This window comes from Saimiri boliviensis, chromosome 9, assembly GCF_048565385.1.
Source record: "Saimiri boliviensis isolate mSaiBol1 chromosome 9, mSaiBol1.pri, whole genome shotgun sequence".
NCBI lineage: Eukaryota > Metazoa > Chordata > Mammalia > Primates > Cebidae > Saimiri > Saimiri boliviensis.
Genome location: NC_133457.1, coordinates 102,794,639 through 102,821,177, shown reverse-complemented (window position 1 = coordinate 102,821,177; position 26,539 = coordinate 102,794,639). Strand labels below are relative to the sequence as shown.

At 44.9% G+C, this 26,539-nt stretch overlaps 1 protein-coding gene across 2 annotated transcripts in view; it reads right to left on the bottom strand.

Moving 5' to 3' along the window:
* Positions 1-266: 266 nt before the first annotated feature.
* The window catches only part of ACTR5 (actin related protein 5), a 41,551-nt gene continuing 15,278 nt past the window's right edge, over positions 267-26,539 (bottom strand). The window contains exons 6-9 of one of the 2 annotated variants that reach the window (XM_074406530.1): positions 24,203-24,319; positions 23,344-23,483; positions 22,094-22,226; positions 267-4,619 (exon numbers count right to left, since the gene is read on the bottom strand). In XM_074406530.1, the coding sequence (XP_074262631.1) occupies positions 4,458-4,619; positions 22,094-22,226; positions 23,344-23,483; positions 24,203-24,319 (552 nt within the window). In that variant the 3' untranslated portion in view covers positions 267-4,457. Of the gene's footprint in view, positions 4,620-14,526; positions 17,753-22,093; positions 22,227-23,343; positions 23,484-24,202; positions 24,320-26,539 lie in introns of those variants that run through there. The other variant, XM_003936379.4, reaches the window with a different exon arrangement.

The window sequence follows — 26,539 nt, the reverse complement described above, 5'->3', positions numbered from 1 at the left end:
AACACCCATAGGGTGATACTTTTTATTTATTTATTTATTTATTGAGACAGTTTTGCTCTTGTTGCTTAGGCTGGAGTGCAAGGATGCAATATTGGCTTGCTGCAACCTCCGCTTCCTGGGTTCAAGCAATTCTCCGGCCTCAGCCTCCCGAGTAGCTGAGTTACAGATGCCCGCCACCATGCCCAGCTAATTTTTTTGTATTTTTAGTAGAGACAGAGTTTCACCATGTTGGCCAGGTTGCCTCAGCCTCCCAAAATGTTGGGATTACAGGCATGAGCCTCCGCACCCCACCCCTTTCCCCATTTTTAGACATTAAAATCTCATGGCTTCCCTTAATATTACTTAAAATTCAAAAATACAGGTCTGAAAGCAATCCTTTACCATAAACCATGGGACTGCATGTGCTTTGGAATTTCAGAATTTTGTGAATTTTATAAATGCAATGTGGTGGGTGCATAGAGTCTATATCAGTGGTTCTCATACGTGAGCATGAGTCAGAATCTCCAAGAGGGCTTGTTAAAGCACAGAAGGCTGGGCCTCACTCATTCTGTAGGTCTGAAGTGGGGCCTGATAATTTCCATTTCCATTTCCCAGTTGATGCCAATGCAGCTGGTCTCAGAACCACATTTTCAGAACTACTCCTATTTTACATCCTTAGAGGGGGCTAGAGCAGCACCCCCAAGTGAAATATTAATATTTCTACTGTGGTCCAGGAGTGGTGGCTCACACTGGTAATCCTAGCTCTTTGGGAGGCTGAGGCTGGTGGATCACCTGAGCTCAGGAGTTCGAGACCAGCCTGGCCAACATGGCAAAACCATATCTCTACTAAAAATACAAAAATTAGCCAAGCTTGGTGAAGGGTGCCTGTAATCCCAGCTACTCAGGAGGCTGAGGCAGGAGAATTGCTTAAACCTGAGAGGTGGAGGTTGCAGTGAGCTGAGATTATGCCACTGCACTACAGACTGTGCAATGGGGCAAGACACTGTCTCAAAAAAAACAAAAACAAAAACAAAAACAAAACCTGTGAAATGTTAATGAAAGACTATAAATAGCCTTAAGCCAGTTCAGATTAGATTTAGCTACTGAATAAGCTTTTGTAAACCGGTGCAAACAGAGTTTGCAGAGAATTTTGGATTTTGGAAGAGTATAAGGGATTGTAGATGTGTAAATTAAATTTCATGACCAAAGATGAAAGCATACAAAAAACAGTAATGTTAGAATATGCTTTTTTTTTTCTTTTTTTTGAGACAGAGTTTTCGCTCTTGTTACCCAGGCTGGAGTGCAATGGCGCGATCTCGGCTCACCGCAACCTCCGCCGCCTGGGTTCAGGCAATTCTCCTGCCTCAGCCTCCCGAGTAGCTGGGATTACAGGCACATGCCACCATGCCCAGCTAATTTTTTTTGTATTTTTAGTAGAGACGGGGTTTCACCATGTTGACCAGGATGGTCTCAATCTCTTGACCTCGTGATCCACCCGCCTCGGCCTCCCAAAGTGCTTGGATTACAGGCTTGAGCCACCGCACCCGGCAGAATATGCTTTTTAAAACTACACTTGATCTGCCACCATCAGGGATTGTGAATGTGGAATGAACGAATGAATGAATGTGAATAAACTCATAAGGAATAAGAAAGGGACAAACAGCGGGTCTGGCATAGCTTCTATTGGCCACCAGGTGGCAGTACCAGCTCTCTGTCAAAGTTGGGGAGTGCTCGGGAGACAAGCGATCTGTGCTTTTATTTGAAAGAGCCAAGCTGTGGGTAGCTGCTCTATCTAGAAGAGCCCTTGGGAGTTGCTATTGCTGTGTATCCAACTACTCCAAAACTTAGAAGGGTAAAACAACCATTTCATTATGCTCATGAGTTCTGTGGGTCTGAAATTTGGAAAAGGTGAAGCAGTGACAGCTTGTCTGTTCCACGTCTGGGGCCTCAGGTGAAAATACTTGTTGGCTGGGGGTGACTCACCAGCTGGGGGTGGGGGTGTGGGGAGGTGACTCAATAGCTGGGAGCTGGAATCATCTGGAGGTGTTTTCACTCACATGTCTGGGTACTGATGATGGCTGTCAGCTGCAACTGCTACCAAGGGTCTCTCTCCGTGTGGTCTCTGTGTAGGCTAGCTCAGGCTTCCTCACAGCATGGCAGCTGGGCCAGCCTGGGCTTCCTCACGGTTGCCAGCTCAGGCTTCCTCATAGCACGGTGGCTGGGCTCAAGTCTGAGTTTCAAGGAGAGAAGAAATAGGACACCCTTTGACGGGAGGGACGTCAAAGTCAATGTATTCGTTTGCTAAGTTGTTATAGCAAAGTACCACAGTCAGGGTGAGTTGAGCAACAGAAATTTATTCCTCAGAGTTGTAGCGGCAAGAAATCCAAGATCGGATGTCGGCAGAGTTGGTTTCTCCTAAGGACCCCCTCCTGGGCTTGCAGATGGCTGTCTTCTCAGTGTGTCTTCACATGGTTTTTTCCTCTGTGTGGCACATCCCTGGTGAGGTCTCCTCTTCTTGTAAGAACACAATCATATTGGATTACAGCCCCACCCTAACAGCTTCATTTTAACTTAATCACCTCTTTTAAGGTCCTATCTCCAAATTCAGTCACATTCTGAGATACTGGACATCGATGTACATATTTGTGAGAACATGATTCTGCTCCTAACAGCCACACTGTCAGACAATCATGTGATATAGGTGGTATCTGTCTGGGGAAAATGCAGTCTGCCATGGCACCTGTCCTCGAGGCACACCACACACGCCAGTGGCACCACAGCTGGTTATGCACATCATCCTCACTCCTACCTCCATGCCTTTGGATGCACCATTTTCTCTGCCTAGGATGCCCTCCCTGGCCTCCTCTAACAAGCCACTCTTAGTCACCCATCTAGAGCTCTCTCCTCATCCAGAACATCCATGACCCTCCTTCCCGTCACCAATTTCATGGACCATCATGTTTGCTACCACTCTTGTCACACTGATCACTGGCACTGCCATTTACCGACTGCTGCTTTGTGTCAGGCTAAGCTCCTTTGAACTCCTTTAATTCTCACAGCAACCCTGTGAGGTCAGTTTCACAGATGAAGAAACTGATAGAGTAGGGCAGTTACTAGCCCAGGACCATAGAACAAGCAAATGGCAGAGTGAAGACTTAAACCCAGGTCTGCCTGGCTTGAAAGCCTGTGTTTGTCACCTGTAGCCACTGGACTTCTGAAAGCCCTGGCACTGGTTAGGCCCCTCCTCTGTGCTATGCTAGCCCCCGCTTTAATCCTGTCAAAACCCCAATCCCCTCAGTAATGCAGGTTGCACTAGCTCTAGTCCCACCTGCCAGGCTCACCTGCTTATGCTTGGACTGTCCCAGGGAAGGTCTCACCTGAGTTTAGAAATAGGCTAAGGGCCCAGCATGCCTTGTATATTACATGGCAACGCCATGACACTAATGGAGTCCAATGGACCACAACTCCTGACATCCACGCCTATGCAGAGGCCCCTCCCACAGACTTGGGGCTTGTCCATGTGACTTGCGCTGGCCAGTGGAACATCAGCAAACATGATACAGTCAGGAGCTGGGAACACATGTATACACAGGGCCTGGTTCTCTAGGAACACTGCCACCTTGTGAATAAAGTCGGAGTAGACTCTTAAGCAGGCGTCCCCAAACTTTTTACACAGCGGGCCAGCTCACTGTCCCTCAGACCGTTGGAGGGCCGCCACAAACTGTGCTCCTCTCACTGACCACCAATGAAAGAGGTGCCCCTTCCTGAAGTGTGGCAGGGGGCCGGATAAATGGCCTCAGGGGTCCGCATGCGGCCTGCGGGCCGTAGGGGGACGCCTGCTCTTAAGGATGAGAGGCCACGTGCACAAAATGATCCAGCCACTCAATCTGTTCCAGGAACCCCTACCGATGTGAGGGAGGCCACCTTGGACCACTGGCCCCAGTCAAGTTCTGTACAACTATAGACATGTGAATGACTCTGGCATGACTAGCAGAAGAACTGCCCAGTTGTGCCCAGCACGAACTGTTGATTCACAGAATCCTGAGCAAATACAAGAGTTATTGCTTTAAGCAGCTAAGTTTTGGGGTGGGTATTATGGAGCAACAGATACCTGATCCCCTGCTGTGTGTCCCCTTCTGCTCCAGCACCCTTCTTAGGCTTCTTGAGGGGCCTCACGGCTGCTGCCAGCATCCACTGCTTGAGTACTCCTACAGTTCCCAAAGCAGTCAACATTTGAGGCCCCCAGCCCCTCTCCCCAGTTCTGGTGCCCCCTTGGGCCTGATACAGCTATGCTCACTTGTGGCTTGTGCCTTAGAGAACTCTGCTCTGACACATCCTTGGGTAAGGCTGGATCCAGGGTCTCACATGATGTCCCTGGGGCTCTGTGTTACTCAGTGCTTGGCTCTGCTTGATTCTTCTGGGCTTCACTGTGCAGCCAGGTTTTCCCCACACAGTTGCTGTGGTCCACCTCCCACGTGTTAACTCAGTGAACAGCTGGAGCCTTCGGGCAGCTTCCATTCCCTTGCCTGGCAGTGTCCCTGTGGTGGAGGCTTTCCAGATGTCCACTGCAGTGAAGAAAAGCCCTGAAGCAGAACCTCAACAAAGTCATGGTGGCAGCCTTGCCATTGCTGACCTCCAGCCTGGGGACAAGCAGGAAATGATTTTGCAGTTAAGACCAGGGTAATGGTAATAGTAGTGTAATAAACATTGTACTTTCCTGCTGTGATCCTCTACTTCATACACATATTTTACCCCTATGTGTAATTTGGTATATGTTGTTTATCCTCATATTTTGTTTTTTCCATGATAGCACACTGTTTTTTTGTTTGTTGGTTTTTTGAGACAGAGTCTTGCTCTATCGCCCAGGTTGGAGTGCAGTGCTACCATCTCAGCTCAGTGCAACCTCTGCCTCCCAGGTTCAAGTGATTCTCATGCCTCAGCCTCCCAAGTAGCTGGGATAATAGGTGTATACCACCACGCTTGGCTAATTTTTTGTGTTTTTAGTACAGGTGGGGTTTCCCCTTCTTGGCCAGGCTGGTCTCAAACTCCTGGCCTCAAGTGGCCCACCCACCTCAGCCTCCCAAACTGCTGAGCTAACAGGTGAGAGCTACCACACCTGGCCAATAGCAAACTGACCTCTAATTTCTTATTTTCAAATTAGCATGACCTTTATTATCTTCTTATTTTATATTTTTAAAATCTTTTGGTCCATCAACTTCATTTATAGTAACACCATTTCCAAATACATGTTTTTGCAGGGATACTCTTTGCAGTGCTACTTATAATAGAATAAATTTGGAAACAGATTTATTCAAATGCCATTCAAAGAATGATCAAATAAACCATGGAATGAAACATAATAGAATGCTATTCAAATGTTTAAATGAATGAGTTACTTCCCAAGAAATGGGCAGGAACCACATGGCTAAAACTTTAAAAGGCTATTATGTGCCATGAGACTGGAATAAGGGAAAAAGTCATATCCATTTTTGGATAGAAGAGTTAACAAAGGAAAGACGCCATCTTTCTATCTTTTCATCTATAATTTTAATGGGATGCAAACAAATATACTGACAGGATTATTTTGGAACTTGACAAGCTGATTCCAAAGATCATGCAGGAAAAATCAAGAGAAGTTCTGAAAAAAAAAAGAGAAACATGGGAGACAAACTCTGCCAGATCGTAAGGTGTATTATAAAGTGACAATAATGAACAGTTCCCTGCAAATTCAGAAATAGAAAGATGAATGGAGCAGATGAGCGAGTCTGGAAGTAAACCAAAATATACAAGGTCATTTAATAAATAACAAAAGTGACATTTAAATCAGTAGAGAAAAGACGGATTACTCAATAAATATTGTTGGTACAACTGACTAGTCATCTCAAAAGAAATTCAGCTGGAGACTTACCACAAACTTATGCCAAGATAAATTCCAACTGGATAAATAAATTATAGTGCATGCATATAATAAAATACTACACAGCAATGAAAATGAACCACAGCTACACACAACATGAATGAATCTTAAAAACAATGCTAGCTGGGCGCAGTGGCTCACACCTGTAATCCCAGCACTTTGGGAAGCCAAGGTGGCTGGATCATCTGAGGTCAGGAATTCGAGACCAGCCTAGCCAACATGGTGAAATGCCATCCCTACTAAAAATATAAAAATTAACCAGGTGCGGTGGTGCACACCTTTAGTCCCAGCTACTTGGGAGGCTGAGGCAGGAGCATCACTTGAACTCAGAGGCAGAGGTTGCAGTGAGCCGACATCGCACCACTGCCCTGGGCAACAGAGTGAGACTCCATCTCAAAAAATATATAAAATAAAATAAAATTTTAGGGGCTAGTTTCAGCGGCTTATGCCTATAATCACAGAGCTCTGGGAGGTCGAGACAGGAGTACTGCTTGAGTCCAGGTGTTCAAGACCAACCTGGGTAACATAGGGAAGCTCCTGTCTCTACAAAAAATAAAATAATTAGCTGGGCATGATAGCACATGCCAGCTGACCTGGCTACTCAGGAGGCTAAGGCAGGAGGATCCCTTGGGTCCAGGAGTTGGAAGCTGCAGTGAGCCATGATTGTGCCACTGCACTCCAGCCCGGGTGACAGAGTAAGACTCCGTCTCAAAACTGCGGCAACAAAAGAATGCTTAGAGATGCCTAATGAGGTAGTAACACTATAAGGAACATGGAATAGAATACTGTTGACACTGGTACAATGGCTTCTTCTAAGGAGGAAGGAGTGGATTTTGATCAGGGAAGATGGCTCACACTGGAGGCTTCTAGGGTGGTACCCGTACTCTATTTCTTTTTCTTTCCTTTAAAAAAAAACAAAAACAAAAACAAAACAAAAAAAGAGACTTGCTCTGTCACCCAGGCTGGAGTGCAGTGGCGTGATCTCGGCTCACTGCAACCTCCGTCTCCCAGGTTCAAGTAATTCTCCTGCCTCAGCCTCCCAAGTAGCTGGGACTATAGGCGTGTGCCCCAACAACCGACTAATTTTTTGTATTTTTAGTATAGATGGAGTTTCACTGTGTTAGCCAAGATGGTCTCGATCTCCTGACCTTGTGATCCATCTGCCTTGGCCTCCCAAAGTGCTGGGATTAGTATTCTATTTCTTGACCACAGCGGGTAGTGGTCAGAGTCATATAGGTGTTCATTTAGCCACAGTTGTTGGGTGTACATTTATGTGTTATGTCACTATATGTGTGTTTTACCAAAAAGGAATATATATATATATATATATATATATATATATATATATATGAAAAGAAAACATAGGACTTTTTTAATTATCTCAGGATGAGTAAGGCCTTTTTAAGTATGACATAAAACCCAAAAGCAATTTTAAAAGATTGCTTCATTTGAGTCCACAAAAAGAATCTGAGTGGAAAAATAACCCAACAAAGTTAAAAAGACAAATGCCATCATGGGAAAATGTTTGCAATTCTTATTAATTTCTTAAGATAAAGGAGGCCAGGAGCCCAGGTGCAGTGGCTTACGTCTGAAGTCCCAGCACTTTGGGAGGCCGAGTCAGGCAGATCACTTTAGGTCAGGAGTTTGAGACCAGCCTGGCCAAAATGGTGAAACCCCATCTCTACTAAAAACAAATACAAAAATTAGCTGGGTGTGATGGTGGGTGCCTTTAATCCCAGCTACTCAGGAGGCTGAGACAGGAGAATCGCTTGAAGCTGGAGGGTGGAGTCTGCAGTGAGCCAAGTTCGTGACACCGCACTCCAGCCTGGGCAACAGAGCGAGACTCCATCTCTAAAAATAATAATATTAAAATAAGGGAAAAAAGCGGAAACTCGGTTTGTACTGTTATGGAGTGATCTCTAAGAGAGACTGTTATACTGTAATATGCTACCATTTAGGTAAAATTTATATGTATATGTCATGGATATGCTGATTGAATGTCCATGGTGTTATCATGTTTGCGACACATATAATTTATACAGACATACATTATAAAGAGACAAGAAAGAAGCATCCCCACTTGTAATTCTAGCTACTCAGGAGGCTGAGGTGAGAGGATTACTTAAGGGCAGGAGTTTGAGACCAGCCTGAGCAACAACAGTGAGACGCCTGTTTTTTTTTTTCTTTTTTTAAAGCAGCAGCTCACTATGCACTGCTACTGAGTGATATCCAAGAACTATTGCTATATGATACATAAGGCTAGACAAGAGTGTCGTTACTTTTTATTTTATTGTTTGAGACAGTCTCACTGTAGCCCAGGCTGGAGTGCAGTGGCACAATTACTGCTCACTGCAGCCTGGATTTCCTAGGCTCAAGTGATCCTCCCACCTCAGCTTCCTGAGTAGCTGGGATCACCACGCCTCAATAATTTTTTTTTGCTTTTGTAGAGCCAGGGGTCTTGCTACATTGCACAGGTTGGTCTCAAATCTCCTGGGCTCAAAGGATCCTCCCAACTTAGCCTCCCAAAATGCTGGGATTATAGGTATGAGTCACTCACTGTGCCTGGACCAACTTAATGTTTTTAATTGAAAGTTTCAGAAACACACAAAAACAGAAGTATAATGAGCCCCTGTGTACTTATTCCCCCATATTCAGTGACAATCAACACATGGTCACTCACTCGTGTTTTATCTGTAAGTCCCTGCCTGATTAGTTTGGAGCAAATCCCAAATATGACTTCGCCTGCAAACATTTCGGTATATATCTCTATAAGATAAGCTCACTCACTCCTCTCTCTCTTACTCCACAAAACTACAAAAATCACCACTACGTCTTTAAAAACCATCAATAATTCTTTCATATTATTAAATATCCACATTTCCTTGCTTTTCTCAGGAGTCTATCAAACATGACTTATTAGAATTAGGAACCAAACAAGGCCCATGCTTTACATTTGTTATGATTTTAAATTTTCTTTTTTCCTTTTGCTTTTTTTTTTTTGGAGCAAGTCTTGCTCTGTCACTAAGGCTGGAGTGCAGAAGTGTGACCTCAGCTCACTGCAACCTCCGTCTCCTGGGTCCAAGCGATCCTTCCATCTCAGCCTCTTGAGTAGCTGGGACTACAGGGGCCCGCCACCATGCCCAGCTAATTTTTGTATTTTCAGTAGAGATGGGGTTTCACCATGTTGGCAGGCTGGTCTAGAACTCCTGACCTCAGATGATCCACCCGCCTCAGCCTTCTAAAGTGCTGGGATTTTTTTTTTTTTTTTTTTTTTTTTTTTTTTTTTTTTTTTGAGACGGAGTTTCGCTCTTGTTACCCAGGCTGGAGTGCAATGGCGCGATCTCGGCTCACCGCAACCTCCGCCTCCTGGGCTCAGACAATTCTCCTGCCTCAGCCTCCTGAGTAGCTGGGATTACAGGCACGCGCCACCACGCCCAGCTAGTTTTTTTGTATTTTTAGTAGAGACGGGGTTTCACCATGTTGACCAGGATGGTCTCGATCTCTCGACCTCGTGATCCACCCGCCTCGGCCTCCCAAAGTGCTGGGATTACAGGCTTGAGCCACTGCGCCCGGCCTAAAGTGCTGGGATTAAAGGTGTGAGCCACTGCGCCCAGCCTTCCATCAACTTTTCACCAAGTGGTTTTTAGCTGTCATTGATGAACACTTGTCTATTGCCATTATTTTATCAGGAGCTAGAAAATGGTGGTATTCAGGAGGCAGAGGTTGCAGTGAGCCAAGATCGCGCCATTGCACTCCAGCCTGGGTGACAGTGGCACCCAGAGCCAGATTCTGTCTCAAAAGAAAACAAAAAACAAACAAACAAAAAGAAAATGGTGGTATTTCATCATTTTGTCTCATTTATTTAGCTGGAAGTCCTCTACAAAGAAAAAACATTCTCTTATCCGTTTGGTTGCCATGAGGTACAGTTTCTACAAGAAAGGTGACATCAATACCTACTTGTGCCCTTTATTTCCTAGTTTCAGAATTATGAGCTGGTTCCCTAGCATTTTCCAAAGGTGACCAAGGACAAATTCGTGAATTTTAATATGTTTCAACCTTTCATCGTTATTTTTTCAGATGCTCAAATTGTCCTATTCCTGGGCCAGCGGGAGCCTCTTCAAGTTGACTCCTGAATTTTGAGGGTTTGTTTGTTTTTGAGACAGAGTCTCACTTTATTGTCCAGGCAGCAGTTCAGTGGCACAATCTTGGCTCACTACAACCTCCGCCTTCCAGGTTCAAGTGATTCTCCTGCCTTGGCCTCCCTAGTAGCTGAGATTACAGGTGCGCACCACCACGCCCAGCTAATTTTTGAATTTTTCATAGAGACGGAGTTTCACTGTGTTGGTCAGACTGGTCTCAAACTCCTGACCTCAGGTGATGGTGATCTGTCTGCCTTGGCCTCCCAAAAGTGCTGGGATTACAGGTATGAGCCACTGCACCCAGACATTTTTTTTTTTTTTTAAGAGATAGGACTCTGTTGCCCAAACTTGAGTGCAGTGGTACAATCACGGCTCACTGCAACCTCTACCTCCCTGGCTCAAACCATCCTCCCACCTCTAAAAAAAAAAAAAGATATTACAGGCCCATTTTATTTTTATTTATTTATTTATTTTTTTTGAGACGGAGTTTCACTCTTGTTACCCAGGTTGGAGTGCAATGGCACGATCTCGGCTCACCGCAACCTCCGCCTCCTGGGCTCAGGCAATTCTCCTGCCTCAGCCTCCTGAGTAGCTGGGATTACAGGCACGCGCCACCATGCCCAGCTAATTTTTTTTATTTTTATTTTTAGTAGAGATGGGGTTTCACCATGTTGACCAGGATGGTCTCGATCTCTCGACCTCGTGATCCACCCGCCTCGGCCTCCCAAAGTGCTGGGATTACAGGCTTGAGCCACCGCGCCCGGCCTACAGGCCCATTTTATATATTTCCTGCCCCAGACTGGAAGCAGCCATTTCTCCAAGGAACAGTGGTTCCTCTGAATGGGAAATGGTATTGAGAAGCCACAATGTGGTCACTAGAGGTATATTCCTTGTTATGGCTGTTTGTTGTTTCTAGGCCAATAAATTAATATTTGTAAAGAGAAAATACATCATGTGTTCCTACAGATATGTGCAATTCAAATTTAGGATTATAGGATTTTTCAGTTTTTATTCTATATTTTTATATCTTGTTATACTGAAAATCTTGGTTGCCAACAATGTTAACATAATTATTTGAATTTATACACACATATATTTATATCTTCAGAATAATCATACCAATGCCATTACTAACAACATAATTACTGAAAACAGTAAGACTTTTGTGCCCTTTTTTGTTGTTAGAATATGTCCCACTGAAGATGTATAGTCAACTACTGTGGTTTCCTTTTTTTCAACTACCATGGAAAGTCACTTAAAATAAAGTCACCTAATTAAAGTCACTTCAAATAAGTCCTCTCTGTGTGAGTAAACCACCAACTTGATATATAATAAGGTTCATTTGTTTCACTTTGCTTTGATTTTAAGGATTGTGCTCTTATTTTTATTGAAATTGATTTGTTTTATAATTGTGTATAACATATACACAATTCTCAAGTCAAATAGGCAAAGTATGTATTGATCATTTAAAGTAAAGCAAGGTCTCTCAAATTCTTTGTTCAAAGAAAATCATAGTCATAGGAGAAAGAAGAACAAAGAAACTTACGAAATTCTTCTGGCCAATACAGACTAAGTATACCTTCATTTTTTTAAAGAGATGTCAATTACACGGTTATTACCAGGGCAACATATAATTAAGCAACGTTACTAACTTTTTTAAAAGCAGATTTTTTGGCCGGGCACGGTGGCTCAAGCCTGTAATCCCAGCACTTTGGGAGGCCAAGGAGGGCGGCTCACAAGATCAAGAGATCGAGACTATCCTGGTCAACATGGTGAAACCCCGTCTCTACTAAAAAATACAAAAAATTAGCTGGGCATGGTGGCGTGTGCCTGTAATCCCAGCTACTCAGGAGGCTGAGGCAGGAGAATTGCCTGAACCCAGGAGGCGGAGGTTGCAGTGAGCCGAGATCGCACCATTGCATTCAAGCCTGGGTAACAAGAGCAAAACTTCGTCTCAGAAAAAAAAAAAAAAAAAAAAAAAAAGAAAAAAAATTTTTTTTTTAAAGGTACATAGTTATATTTCTCTGAAACCCAGGTGGCTTAAAAGATTCCTTTGTTTATACACCATTTGCAGCAGGTATCAGAACTGGATGAGTCACACATCCTCACCTAAGTGCCTGTCCTGGGAGCAGGGGGCAGGCGGAATGATCTCGTGGGTGCTTTATGAGAACAGGCTTTCACCAGCTTTATGAGGCTCTTGGGAGAGTGTCTGCTTTTCCACTCTTGCAGGGGAAGAGGGAATATCTCCTTTTTCCCTTTCTAAGATTCCCTTCACTAGAAATTGTCAACCAGGAGAATCTGCATTCTCAAGGTCAAGCTCTGGAATTCCATTATACAGCAGGGAGCCAAAAGAGCAGGCTGAGAACTGAAGTCAAGAAACGGAAAGAAGTCTTAGGATTCTGCTTCTACAGCCTGCAAAGAGCCAAAGCCGAGATGCTGCACGACCCTGAGACACGCCTCTGCTCTCACCTTCATCACCCTACCAGGATCCTTGGGCCGTTTCTTTAAGCTTGGCCCTTCTCCACGATCAGCCAGGGATTCAGAAAAGAGCCTTCAGATTTTGCATTCCTGTCATTTTGGTGCTCCCCAGAAAGCCGTGGAGTGTCATCAAGGGATCTACCCACTCGCCCCGTTCCCATAACCCCTAGCTTGGCACACACGGAGGAATGCCAGGACTGGCTGATTATGATTGGTATACCCCATTTCCCAGAACGTCTCAGCAGTTTTGTAAGAGCTTCCTTATTGCACAAGTTGTCAAGAAAATGAGGGCAGGTCATCCTCTCCTTTGGGGGCCTTGGAAAATATCCTGGTCCATTTTATTCATATCTTAGAGTATACTGTAGCATTTGAGTGAATCCTTATCTTCTCTGAATGGCTACAGGAATGCCTATAGCAAAGGCTGGCAGAATCACCATCAACACCAGGACCTAGTTCACTCTTGGAATGCCCTTTTCTATTGATGACCAGGGCATGGTTATTCACGGTCCAACTGTACAGCCTTGGAGACTTAACACCCCCTGTGATGAAACCCAGTCCAGATTACTGCTGAAGCGTTACAAGCTGGGGAGTACGAGTGGGTAAAGCCCTGCCCCCAGGACTAAAGCAAAAGGGTTTCCGGAAATTTGTCCAGGCTGGGGCATACAATCAATCTCAATCCCGGGCAGTCCTCAGGAGGTTGCCCAGGCAGGGGATTGGGTGGACAGCACCACCCTACTCCTGGCCACGTGCTCATCAAAACCTGATGCGGGCTGGGAAGTGCAGGCGGCCAAATTCATCTCCCAATTCTTGTGGAACCAGAGAGTTGTCTAGGCTGAGGAATGGCTGCTTGGAGAATCCCACTCCATGTCCTCTGGAACTTTTCCAAAAGGCAACTTAAGCTGAGCATTGGCCAGAGGCGAAGCCCCCTCCCTCATCCTGTTAAGTATTCCTGAGAGGAATGTCCAAGCTGGGAGACTAGCGCCAAGGAAATGACCTCCCTCCATCCCCATTCTCCTGTACTAGAAAGGGCCAACTTGCAGGTTAGTGCTAAAGACTTTTTTTTTTTGAGACAGGGTCTTGCTCCTCTGCCACCCAGGCTGGAGTGCAGTGGCACAATCATGGCTCACTGTAGCCTTGGCCTCCCAGGTTCAAACAATCCTCCCGCTTCAGCCACCTGAGTAGCTGGGACTACAGGCATGCAACCTCAGCTCACTCCAACCTCCACCTCTCAGGTTCAAGCGATTCTCCTGCCTCAGCCTTCCAAGTAGCTCACTCAGCCTTTTAAATTTTTTTTGTAGAGGTGGAGTCTTCCTATGTTGCCCAGGCGGGTCTCAAACTCCCAGGCTCAAGTGATCTATCTTCCTGCCTCAGCCTCCCAAAGCGCTAGGATTAAAGGTGTGCATCACTGAGCCCAGCCTATTTTTTTAAAAAAATTTATTACATGCATTTGTGCTTTCTACATTAATTAGATTTTCCAGTAGTTTAAACATTTTGCCGTCCTTCTTCAAATTTATCATTTTTGTTTTCTAGTTATTCAAGTTATTTAACTTTCTAGTATTAGCGCTGTTAAAAAGCCTGACACCATCCAAATTTCCTGTCTTGTGTAAGTCACTTGTCTTTTTGCATGGAGGCTGAGAGGACTTATTTTGAGACAGTCTTGCTCTGTTGCCCAGGATGGAGTGCAGTGGTGCAATCTTGGCTCACTGCAACCTTGGCCTCTTGGGTTTAAGTGATTCTCCTGCCTCCGTCCCCAAGTAGCTTAGATTACAAGTGTACACCACCATGCCCAGCTAATTTTTGTATTTTCAGTAGAGATGGCCAGGCTCGTCTCCAACTCCTGGCCTCAAGTGATCTGCCTACCTCAGCCTCCCAAAGTGCTGAGATTATAGGTGTAAGCCACCACCCCTGGCCCAAGAGGACTTCTTTTATCTTTGAAATCTAATTGGTTCACTAGGATCTGAGACTCCTGAGTCAATTTTCCCAAGCACACCAAGTGTCCTTACAGTATGTATATTCAGGGTGGTTTGTTTTGTGGGGGAAGAAACTTTTTTTTTTTTTTTTTGAGATGGAGTTTCGCTCGTTACCCAGGCTGGAGTGCAATGGCACGATCTCGGCTCACCGCAACCTCCGCCTCCTGGGTTCAAGCAATTCTCCTGCCTCAGCCTCCCGAGCTGGAATTACAGGCATGCGCCACCACACCCAGCTAATTTTTGTATTTTTAGTAGAGACGGGGTCTCACCATGTTGACCAGGATGGTCTCAATCTCTTGACCTCGTGATCTGCCCGCCTTGGCCTCCCAAAGTGCTGGGATTACAGGCATGAGCCACCGCGCCTGGCAGAAGAAACTTTTATTACCAGTTTAAACATTACTTCTGTTCCATTGATTTTTTCTTCAACATAAAATTTAATGTAGTTAATAAAACCTAAATATAAGACCTGAAACTGTCAAACTCCTAGAAGAAAACTTAGGGAAAATGTGTCACGACACTGAATTTGGCAATGATTTCTCAGATACAACACCAAAATTCTAGACAATGAAAGCAAAAGCAGACGAATGAGACTGTATCAAACTTAACTTCTGCGCAGTAAACAAACAAACAGTAAGAGTGAAAAGTTAACCTACAGAATGGGAGAAAATATTTGCAAACCATGTATCTAGGGAGAGGTTAATATCCAGAAGTGGGACATGCAAATGGCCAACAAGCAAACAGAGGTGCTCAGCATCACTAATCATCACGGAAATGCAAATCAAAACCACAATGAAGTATCACCTCACCCCACTTAGAATGGTTATTATCAAAAAGATGAAAGATAGTGAATGTGGAAACTACAAAAAAAAAAAGAGTTGGTGAGGATGTGGAGGAACCGGAACTCTTGTGCACTGGTGGTAGGAATGGAAAATGGTCAGCTAATATGGAAAATAGTATGAGTGTTCCATAGAAAATTAAAAATACAACTACCATATGATCCAGCATTCTGGGTATATATCTAAAGGGATTGAAAGCAGAAACCTGAGGAAGTATCTGCACTCCCATGTTCACTGCAGCACTATCAGCAATACCCAAGAAATGGAAGTAGCCTAAATGTCCATCAAAGGTAAAGAAAGAAAATGTGGTACATCCATGCGATGGAACACTATTCAGCCTTAAAAAGGAAGGAAATTCTGACCACATGCCGCAACATGGAGGAAGCCTGAGGACATGATGCTAAGTGAAATAGGCCAAAAAGACAAAGACTGTATGGCTTCCCTTATGTGAGGTATCTAAGAAAAACACGAAGTAGAATGGTGGTTGCCTAGGGTCGGGGATGGACAGAGGCGAGGGGAAGGGAGTTGTTTGATGGATGAGTGTGGTTTCACAATTGGAAAAAGTTCTAGAGATTTTCTGACCAACAATGTACACAGAATTAACACCCCTGTTCTGGACGCTTAAAAATGGTTAAGATGGAAAGTTTATGTCACATTGTGTTTACCACCACCACCACAGCCACCACCGCCAAACTCAGTATAGTCCAATTTTCTACTATATTCAATTTAATTTCCTTTGCCTCTTTTCCTTATCTATTACTGTCTTATTTCCTTTATTTCTTTTCAATGGAGTATCATCCCCTGGTGCATCTTCTATTAAGGTTTGTGATAACCTTTCCTTTTTCCTCATTTTCTAGGGTCAGCTGTGGTCTTCCACTCTCTCCATCGCCACTACCCCTTCCCTCCTGGTCTGCAGTTTCTAAGCCCTCTAGAGCCGGAGATCCAGACGGTGGCCCCCGGTAAACTGTATGAGCAAACAGGTTCTGAGGTGGCCTCATCAGAGGGGTGAGCTAGAGGCTCCATGGGATTTAGAGGTGAAATTTGGTGACAATGGTATTAGCTCAGGGGCCATCTGGGATCAATACTTGGGTGTCTTTGTGGCCAAAATTTTCGCCAAGCAATCTCTGTAAAAGGGAGGGGTTATCTGTCCACTTAAGACAGAACTGGGAAGGTACAGGACACATGAGGTTATGGCAAAACTGCAAAGACTAAAGGATAAATGTCCTCCAATCTTTGTTCTGAAAAGTCTGAAAAGGTTAAGGAGCCAACAAACTCAGAGGGACAGAAATAAAACATCTGTAAGCCTTATGGTGGTAAAGTTTCCAGCAGAGAAAGCAAAGTTGGGCTACTGGCTCTATTCCTGCCCATTCACAAGAGGGCACCAACAAGTCCAGAGCTTGCAGAGTGACCTCACATGTTAGTAACTTTCTGGGCCTTTTCTCCTTATCTGAAAGAAAAAAAATAGGAGGAAGGAAATATTTCCAGCTTCTGAGGCGACTGCTTTTATTGCATATGAAAAAGGAATTTTTGTAGAGACAAAGTCTTGCTATGTTGCCCAGGCTGGAGTGCAGTAGCTATTCACAGGTGCAATCACAGCTCACTATAGCCTCGAACTCCTGAGCTCAAGCGATCCTCCTGCCTTGGCATCCCACGTAGCTGGGGCTTAACAGGCATGTGCCACTGTGACCAGCAATAAACATTACCATTTTTTTATATACATCAAAGACCTCCCCTTGCTGGGCATTCATGCAATTTCTGAATATATCCAGAAGAATCAAGTATCTACACGGACAAGATAAATTTTAAAGGATTTTTTTTTAAACAAAAAAGACTCTAAAATGTGGTAAGAAATCAGTCTTGTACATTCTGCACATCTGTGTCCTCCATTCAGTCTTCATTTACTGCTACAGGAAGCTGATGCCACAGCTGGCCACAGCTGAACAAAGACATCAGAAGGCCAGTTAGTCTCTTCACTGCAGACGCCTCCAAGTGAACCTGCTTCTGAAGAGCAGTTCGCAGTATCCCTTAACTTTGTTCTCCCCAGAAGAAATCCATTTTGCTGCCAAATGTGACCAGCAGACTTGGGTGGACACACCTAGCACAATCACAGTCCTGTCATGCTGCCAACGTGGCCCAAGGCATGGTGTGCAGGGCAGTGTCCCTGGAGGGCCTGGGCTATGCCTGCTCGCCAGCACCACCTCCACCAGCAGCAGAACCCTTGCTGGACGCCTGGGCATCTGAGGAGCGGGAGGCCTGCTTTGGCAGGCGGATGGGGACGTAGATGTTGGAAGCACAGTGCTCCTTGAGGTACTCTCCTCCCTTTTCTTCATATTCTTTCCTGGTGATCCAAACTTCATTGTCATCTAGGTGGTTCAAGGCCCAGTCACGAGCCCCATACCAGGCATCCAGTACAGGGTTCGAGGCAAGTTGAACCTGAAACACAAAGATGATTCACCAGGATGCCTCCACCAGGGCTCCAGTTGTGAATGTTCACCTGGCTCAGCTATAGCCCCCGACATTTTATTCCCAGAAATATATACATAGGTGGGTCCAGTGCACTCCAAGACAGTTCAGGGCTAGTTCCACACCCTGTAAACAAAGCTGAGCTGGAATGTCAGACTCTCCAGAACAGAGGATTTTCAGACAGTTTACAAACAAAAGACCTGCCACTCGAAGAGGGACCGTGGCCCAGCCTCCTGCTGCACGATGCTGTCAACCACAAGCTGTCAGGGAGAGGCGAAGCGGAGACCCATGACCTGAGGAAAAGGCCTTCCTAGCCCTGCTCCCCACTCTGGGCAGAGGGAAATAGAGGCTGCTGCAAGGCAGCTCTAGCCAGGCTAGCAAAACAGCTTCAGGAGAAATGACAGCAGACAGGGGTGACCTGGTCATTCTCGGTGAGGCTGCCAACGCTTAGTTTCCCCTGCTTCTCATTGGAGTTTGGGCCGGGGGTCAGCAGCTCTGAGAAGGCCCTCAGCTAGGCTGACCCGATCATTACGGTTTAACACTCTGCAGCTCCCATCGGGCCTCCTGTGTTCTGGAGTTACCTGCCTCACTTCCTACCTCCCTCTTACCTCCCCACTCCACCAATCCCATGAGTTCCAGGTTGGAATGGTTTCAGAACTGTCGGGAGTGAAGGGCAGAGGCCATTAACAGTGGAATCAGCATGCACAAACCAAGGTGAGAAAGTGCAGGCTCAGGAGTCTAGCTGCTGGGCTCGCCATGCAGGCAAGGGGCCTGTGAATGAGGACCTTGTCACTAGGATAACCAGAGGCCCCACCCCCTGGCTTAGGGGGACTTACAGCATAAGTGTAAGGCATATGGTAGATGCTGCCTAGTGGGGTATTCAATAAAGGGTAGCTATCATTACTAACAAAAACTGCAGCAAGATAGATGGTTAATAGACTATACAGCCATGAAAAGGATGCTCTAGAAATGTACCTATTGATATAGAAAAACTCACAACAATTTGAAAACGAAAAAAATACAGGTTACAAAATAAGCTCTCAACAATCCATTTTTGGTTAAAACCATACATGAGATGAAAGCAACCAGAAAGCATAAAAAGAACATTGCTCGCAGAGGATGAAACTACAGTTTTCTTGGTTTTCATTTTGGTTTGAATTGTCTGACATTCTTAGGACGTTTAAAAATGTTCTGCTGTTTAAGAAAAAACAGAAACTTAGAAGAAAGTTGTAAATTTGCACATCTTGGGGTTCTCTTCCTTCTAATGATCACAGAGGGCCTTAGGTGGTTGGTATGTTTGAGCCATTGCTGAATACATAATCTAAAATTGGAACATCAGGGCTTAGTGATGGTGTAACACACTCATTACATGAGCAATGTGAAAGAGGGCAGAAACAGGAGGGGAGAGGGGAGCTGTGGCTGGGCCAGGTGAGACCAGAACAACAAATGACAAGGCTGGGAAAAGCTCTGGCTGGTAGCAGCATTCCTACAACGAATAGTCACAAAGTAATTTGGAAACTACCAAGAAATAGATCTTGAAAATCCTCTACAATTTTTTCTCCACTATTTCTTCATAAGTTGCCCCTGCCGGCATGACCCAGCCCCATGTTCACACCCCCTGCTGTCACCTCTTGGCTTCAGCACTGCAGCTGTCTTCTGCTCCCCTCCTCTTTCTCCACCTCCTTCTTAGACTCATGGGTATGTCTTGTGGCTCTTAAACGCCAGTGTTCTTTAAGGGGTTCATCCTTAACATCACCTACCCTCCCAAAGAGTGCCCGGAGCACATTTATGCTTGTGGTGAGTGGGAGGGTGTGAATCTACCCTCTTGCCTTCCCCACTGAGCACTCATCTAGCTAACTGTGGCCATCTCTCCCTGTGTGTCCACTGGAAACTCAACCCACCCGGAAATAGAATGTACAATCCTCTCCCTTAAGCCTGTCCTTCCTCCCACTGTTCCTCATCCAGTGACTCTCTTATTCAGCAAACTAGTTGCTCCACCTAGAACTTGGGAGTTGTCTTAGGTCCCACTTCCCTCCTCAGATCCAACTTACTACTAAGCTCTGACAATTTCACTGCCTTAGCCTCTTTCACATCAACTCCCTTCCTCTACCTCTGCCACTGCTGTCGTATTTCCTGCATAGCTACCAAGTGACACTGAGCCAAGGGCTTAGAACACATTTCACAAGACAGTGGCTGTCTCTTCCCTAACAGAGGTGGATCTTGTAAGGAACAGACGGAAGGACAGGGAAGGCTTCCTGGAGGAAGTGATTTCCAGGAAACCAGCCACTGAGAGGGTTGGATAAGCTAGAAAGAGTACTCTATGCAAAAGGAGCCAGCATGTGCAAAGGCCCTGAGGCAGGAAAACATGGCAGCTCTGGAAAACTTATAGTAGTTAGCTGTGGCTGAAGTACAAGGTGGAGGGGGAAATGATGAGAGAACCCTGGACAGTTCTTCAAGGTTAGAACACAAGGGACCCTGGAAACCCTGGGGAGTACAGTGAGGACTTCCTCCTAGAGGCGGGGAAGCTGCCTCCTAACTGGTCTGCTTCCAATATTTCTCCTAATACGCTATCTTGCACATCAGTGTCAAATATATCTTACTAAAACATAAATCAGATCACATCACTTCCCTGCTTAGAATCCTTTACGGTTCATCACTGTGGCCTAAAGACACGAGCTGTGCAGAAGAGTTAACAGGACTGGCCTACTGTGACCTTAGAAAGGCACACTTACAAGTGTGGGACTTGGCAGGCATCTGGGAACTTGAATTTTGGAAGGGTTCCCACCGTCACCTGGTAAGAGTGGGTCAGTATGCCCATTCATACAAATAATGTGGTTTATGCCAAACGCATGATTCCCTTCTGTGAGCTTGGAATTTGGGTCTGCTCCAAGCAGGGGGTACCTATGTGATCAGCCCCCAAATACAAATCCTAGGCACTTCGTCTCCTCCAAGCTTCTCTGGTTGGCGACACCTAACGTGCTCTTACAACACACTGCTGGAGAAATTATGTCCTGTGTGACTCCACAGGGAGAGGCCTCGGATGCTTACACCCGATTGCTCCCAGATTTCCTCTGGGCACCTTGTCTCTCTGCTGATTTGCCATAGTAAGACACAGCTGTAAGTGTGATTACATACTGAGTCCTGTGAATCCTCCCAGAGAATCATCCTGCCTGGTACGGTCTTAGGGACCCTTAGCACAACAGCCAGGGTCTGAGAGTTTATTACGTGCAGGCCCGTTGTTAGGCGCTTGACGTGCACCAGTACACCGAATCCCAGCAACAGGTACCGATTATCCACTTCCTACCACTGAGAAAGCCAAAGTTTAGCACAATTCAGTAACGGTGGTGATGGAGTCAGGACCAAAACCCAGAGATGCCCTCCTGAATGTACACTACATCATGCAGCAGAGCAGAACATGGCCGAGCTTCTTAGTAGGATGCACAGGCTCTGCACAGTCTGCAGTGTGGGCTTTGTTGACCTCTCTACCTCACCCACCTCCACTTCTCTGTATCAGCCACTCCAGCAACACTCAGCCACTTCTCGCTCCCTCCACAAGCTTCTGGACCTGTGCCTTTGCTCATGCTCGTCCTTCTGTCTGGGATGCTCTCTCCAATGTACCCCACGCCCCACACCGTCTACATGGCAAATGCTTATTCATTCTGAGAAGATCCAGATCCATGGAGCCTTCTTCTCTGAAAGCCAATGGAGACTGCCAGGTGCCCATGCCTGTATGTCCCTTACACTCCAATTTGCCTGGCTCAGACAGCAAGGTCCTTGCAGCCAGGTGCTATGTTCAGGACATCCCCATAGTGCCTGGTCCATGATGGGAGCTCATCAGACCATGTTTCTTGGTAATCAGGGAGTTGGTAGATAAATTGTGAGGCATTCACACCAGTCATAAAGATAAGTCTTTTAGAAGAATAATGACATGGGAAAATTTACATGACAGGTTCAGTTCAGCTTACAAAGCAGTACACATTCACATGCATAGAAAATGTAAGACGCACAAGCTCTGACTGTAGAGCCAGGGGACTGTGTAGGGAGAAAGGCTTATTCTTGATGTACACTCTTTCATACTCTTAGAATTATATACATCATCTTCCAATTTAAAGAAACCACAAAATAGTATGAAAACATGATTCCCATTTTGCTTAAAAAATTAAACAGACTTAAGACTAGAAGTCACAAAAATGTTAACAGTGGATATTTCTGCATGATGGAGTTATAAAATAATTTACATTTTATTACGTTTGCAAACAGAAAACAGGTAATGCTGTTTTCAAAATAACTGGCTACCCAAACAATCAGTACCTGAAAAGAAGACTGGAAGGGTCTCATCTCCAACAGCTCCTTCTCCATTCTGGCTTTCATCCCAGGATACATTGTGTTCCCGCCAGTGAGGAAAACGTTCTGAACCAGCATTTCCTGAATATCTTTTGGGTACCTAGGAAAGAAACGACTCCTGATATAGTCCCTTAACTCGAATCAGAACGAAATGCAGATTCAGAAATGTAAGCTCTCAGTACAAAACAGAATCTATACAAAAAGCTAAAAAAAAAATCAAAACTTTCATTTTTCATTTGCATCTCTAAAGAATGCCAGCCCAATGTTTCCAAACAGCCAGTCAAAACCATACTTTGAATGGTCAACTTACTTTCTTAACACGATTAGAATTTTTATACCTTTAAATTTTTTTAAAAATCAACTTTATGGAGGATAAATTTACAAACATTTTGATAAAGGCTAACAAATGTATACATTCCATATCACTACAGTCAAGACACAACACATTTCCATTATTCACAAAAGCCATGCCTCCCTTTTGAGAATCCATCTATCTACCCGTGCTTTCTTTTTATCTTTTTTAATAAGAGCTTTAATACATATTTGATCACTTTCCCAACCACTGTTAAGACAAAGCTCAAAGCCACTCAAAGTACCTGCAGCAGCTTTTTTTCCTTGCTAGGTACAAGTTTCCCTGCTGTTTCAGTGAACACAGCCAGAGCACTACAAAATTCTATTCCCTACTTGCCCAACTTGAATTATCAAACTCACACTGCAGGAAAATGCCCACACAAATGGGTAAAATGCCTGCATTCTTAGGGAAATGTAAACTCTTAAATAAGTAAAATGCCTGCAAGGAGGGGAAAAAAACTTTTATTAACTCTGCAATATTTTTAGCAAGATTTAAAATCACTAGTTTTTTTCTTTCAGAATTAATGCCAAGTAGATGCTTGGCATTCAAAAATCACTAGTTTTTAATAATGTGAACGTTTACATAGAAACCAGTGTACATGTTACCGGGTTGTTCAAACTTAAAAGACACTCTTAAGGCTCCTCAAGTCTATCCAGCATTTACAGGTTCAGAAAACAACTATAGAGCCCCAGTGAGGTGCCAGCCTGGTGATAAGATGTTAAGGGAAATCTATCTGAGCATAGCAAATCAATGAAAAGAAGAGTGAGATGCATTTTCAAGTGCCTGACCATCAAATCTACCATTCAATGCAAAATCCAAGGAAATGGTTCAGGAAACATAAAGAAAAGCAGATTCACTGTCTCACCTGTCCAGAATGTACTGCAGAGTCTCTGCAATCCCAGCCTGCTCTTCTCCTATGAGAGACGGCTGGAAAATAATTTCTGGAGCTCGAATTCTTTCTGTCCCAACAAACAGCTGGTGATACGCTGCCAAGTTAAACACGGGCTTTAAAAACCCAAGGTTTAAAAGATATTTTTAGGCCAAATGACAAACATTCCAGTTGCTAGTTTCCTCAAACTGCATTTCTTATCCCAAGTTTCTGTCCTTTGTTAATGCCAGGATAGCCTCTCCCAACTCTCTCCGCTCGCTAATTCAATTTCCTACCTTCTTTCAACCTGCGTATTACAAACACATACATGTTTCCATCATGAAATGGTCCCTGAGTTGCAGGGAGAGACTTCGTGGAGAGCAGTAAAAGGCTCAGCCTAGAGGACAAGTCTCCTGCTCAGCGCCTTGCTTAGTATCCCAACCGTGCATGGAAGCTCTCTCCCAGGTGGGCCTCAGACTCAGGACAGTTTATCTGGTTGTCATTGTAGTGACAGAAACATACACTCCAAAGAGGATTACGTGTACTGGCATTGGCTTAAACATAAATGAAACCATAAAGCCAGTCTTCAGATCTCAAGTTCCCAATTACGTTCCCAAATGTTTCTGTCAGGTGGATTGTTTCTCACAGATTCACAGATCTTGGTGCTGGAACCAATCAATCACTGGGGGCAAAAAAAATCCCTGACTTCAGATGTTTTAAGTATCGGTACCCAATTTTCTAAAAAAAATATAACAGGTTTTTCTTTTTTTTTAAAGTCCGAAAGAAGCAGACGAGCCCAGTCATTTATGTCAACACCTTCAAAGAATAAGCATGTTCTGGGTTGTGAGAGTCAAACCTGGACAGTGGTGACTGGCTTCTCCACTCCAGGTGTTTCCTCTGAAAACAAGGGATCAAAATCATTCATGCTTTCCACATCTTCCAAAGATGGTTCCAGTTGCTCCAGGTCAGGGGTCTAACAGAAGAAGAGAAGCAGCAAAATGAAACAGAACAGGCCTCAGTTACAGCATTTTGGTGCCACGAAAAAGAACTGGGATCTTGCCCAATGTTCTAAAACCTTATATAAAAACTATGAAAAATTTTCTAAGCTATTTTTAAAAAAGCACACATGAACATGAAGACTAAAAAGCCAGGAATGGGCTTTGCTTTGATCTCCTACCTTTCCTACTTTATACAAGCCTCACCAACCCCCGCCTTCTCTAAAGCCTTCTGATGGTGCCAGCTCATGGCTGGCCCCGTGGAAGACTTGCTGCTTGCATGAGTCACACCACCACACACGCGACTCTGAGAGAAGGGTGTGACAGCTGCTATCCTACAAGGCAGCTAGACTACAAGCAAAGTTAAAGCAGCCTCTTAATAATTTATAAATACATCTGCTGGCCAGGAGCAGGGGCTCATGCCTCTATCCCAGCACTTTGGGAGGCAGAGGCAAGCAGGCTGCTTGAGCCCAAGAATTCGAGACCAGTATGGGCAACATGGTGAAATCCTGTCTCCACAAAAAATACAAACATTAGCTGGATGTGGTGGTGTGCACCTGTGGTCCCCGGTACATGGGAAGCTGAGGTGGGAGGATCACTTGAGCCTAGGAGGTTGAGGCTACAGTGAGCCATGATCACGCCGCTGCACTCCAGCCTGGGTGAAAGAGCAAGACCCTGACTAAGAAATATAAATAAATATATGTGGCAACACTAATGAGCTCAACAATCAGTTCCTTAGTAGGTCCCGTTGGGCTGGGATTGGGACTAGAGGCCCCAAGGCAGCAGAGTGCTTCCTGTCTGTGGAGTACTGCAGAACAACTTCTGCTCTACGACCGCAATGAACTTGGGCGGGGTCTAGACATGCTGGCACCATTCCCAAAAGAGGAGTCGGGGCACTTTAAATTTTAACCTTTACAAAATAAGTTAGCCATCTTAAGTTAGCCATTTTTAAGTTAGTGACATCTTTAGCTATCTGTCACTGGACTCAACGGTGAGAAGTTCCAGGTAGAAATATTTAGTTGCACCCCAAAGAGGAATGCTGTAACAATGACAGATGCTACAGAATGGACTGTCTTATGACGTAGTGTCTTGGGAGGGTTCAAGCAGAGTGCAACGAATAGCCAAGTATGCCTGAGAGGAGACTGCGCCACTGAGTATGAATTCTCTGAGTCTCTCCTTACTCTCAGAATTTATGAAGTATGTAAATGACCAACAGAATTCAGAGGACTTAAATATACTTCTCTAGAACCTACTCATCTATACTGCAAATGTAAACTGGCATTCAAATAAGGCAACACCCCTCAACACCCCACACACATTCACACACCAAAAGTCATGAGGCAAATATGGCATGCAAGATGGGTGACAATGTACTCGAAATTCTGTTCAGTATAGATGATTCTACAATATTTGAGGGGGATTTTCCAGGCTTGAGGATAAAGCCTGGAAAGGAAAGCAAATGTCTCTTCATGAGAGGCTTGTGTACAGGAGAGGGGGCTGGTTTGCAGAGGTAATTTGAGGAATAAAGACGGGTTGTGTGACAAGAATCCAAAGAACCTTGCTCTCAGGGAAGGAAACAAAAGCCCGTCCCTGCCAATACTGAATGAGACACAGAGGGGAGGGACACCTGCTATCTGCACAATCCTCACTGCAGATATTTATTACTGTATTTGATGGGCGAAGAAGCTGTGGCTCAGAGAGGTGAAGTAACTTGCCCAAGGTCACATCATACTAGCAGGCAGTGGACACGTGAGAGGAGGCAGAACTGCTCAGTTCCAAAGTCTCTGTTCTGCCTTAAGCTGCAGTTCTATAAATCATGAGGCTAAGACAACTGGGGCATTAGGAATATGGAAAAGGCCTAAGGAAAATAGAAAAATAGCCTAAGGTCAAAGTAGGTAATATAAGAGATGAATGAAAGATTTTACATGCAGCAGCAAGACCAGCTGAAGGCAACGGCAGGCTCCTCTGTCCAAGCAGGGACAGCAGAGAAGGAGTAAAGGAACATTCCCTTGCATCTGCAGTTTGTGATCTGGAAGACTCTCAGCTCCCCTCACAAGAAAGGAGCCCTACCACAGGAGTGTCTGTGCCTATTTTGGCTTGGCACCAAACCCAGTTCTTCAGGAATGACCCCGAAGGGGTTCCAGGAGAGGAATGGAAATTGATCATCAAAGTTCTTTTTCATTTGGTGTTTTGTCGTC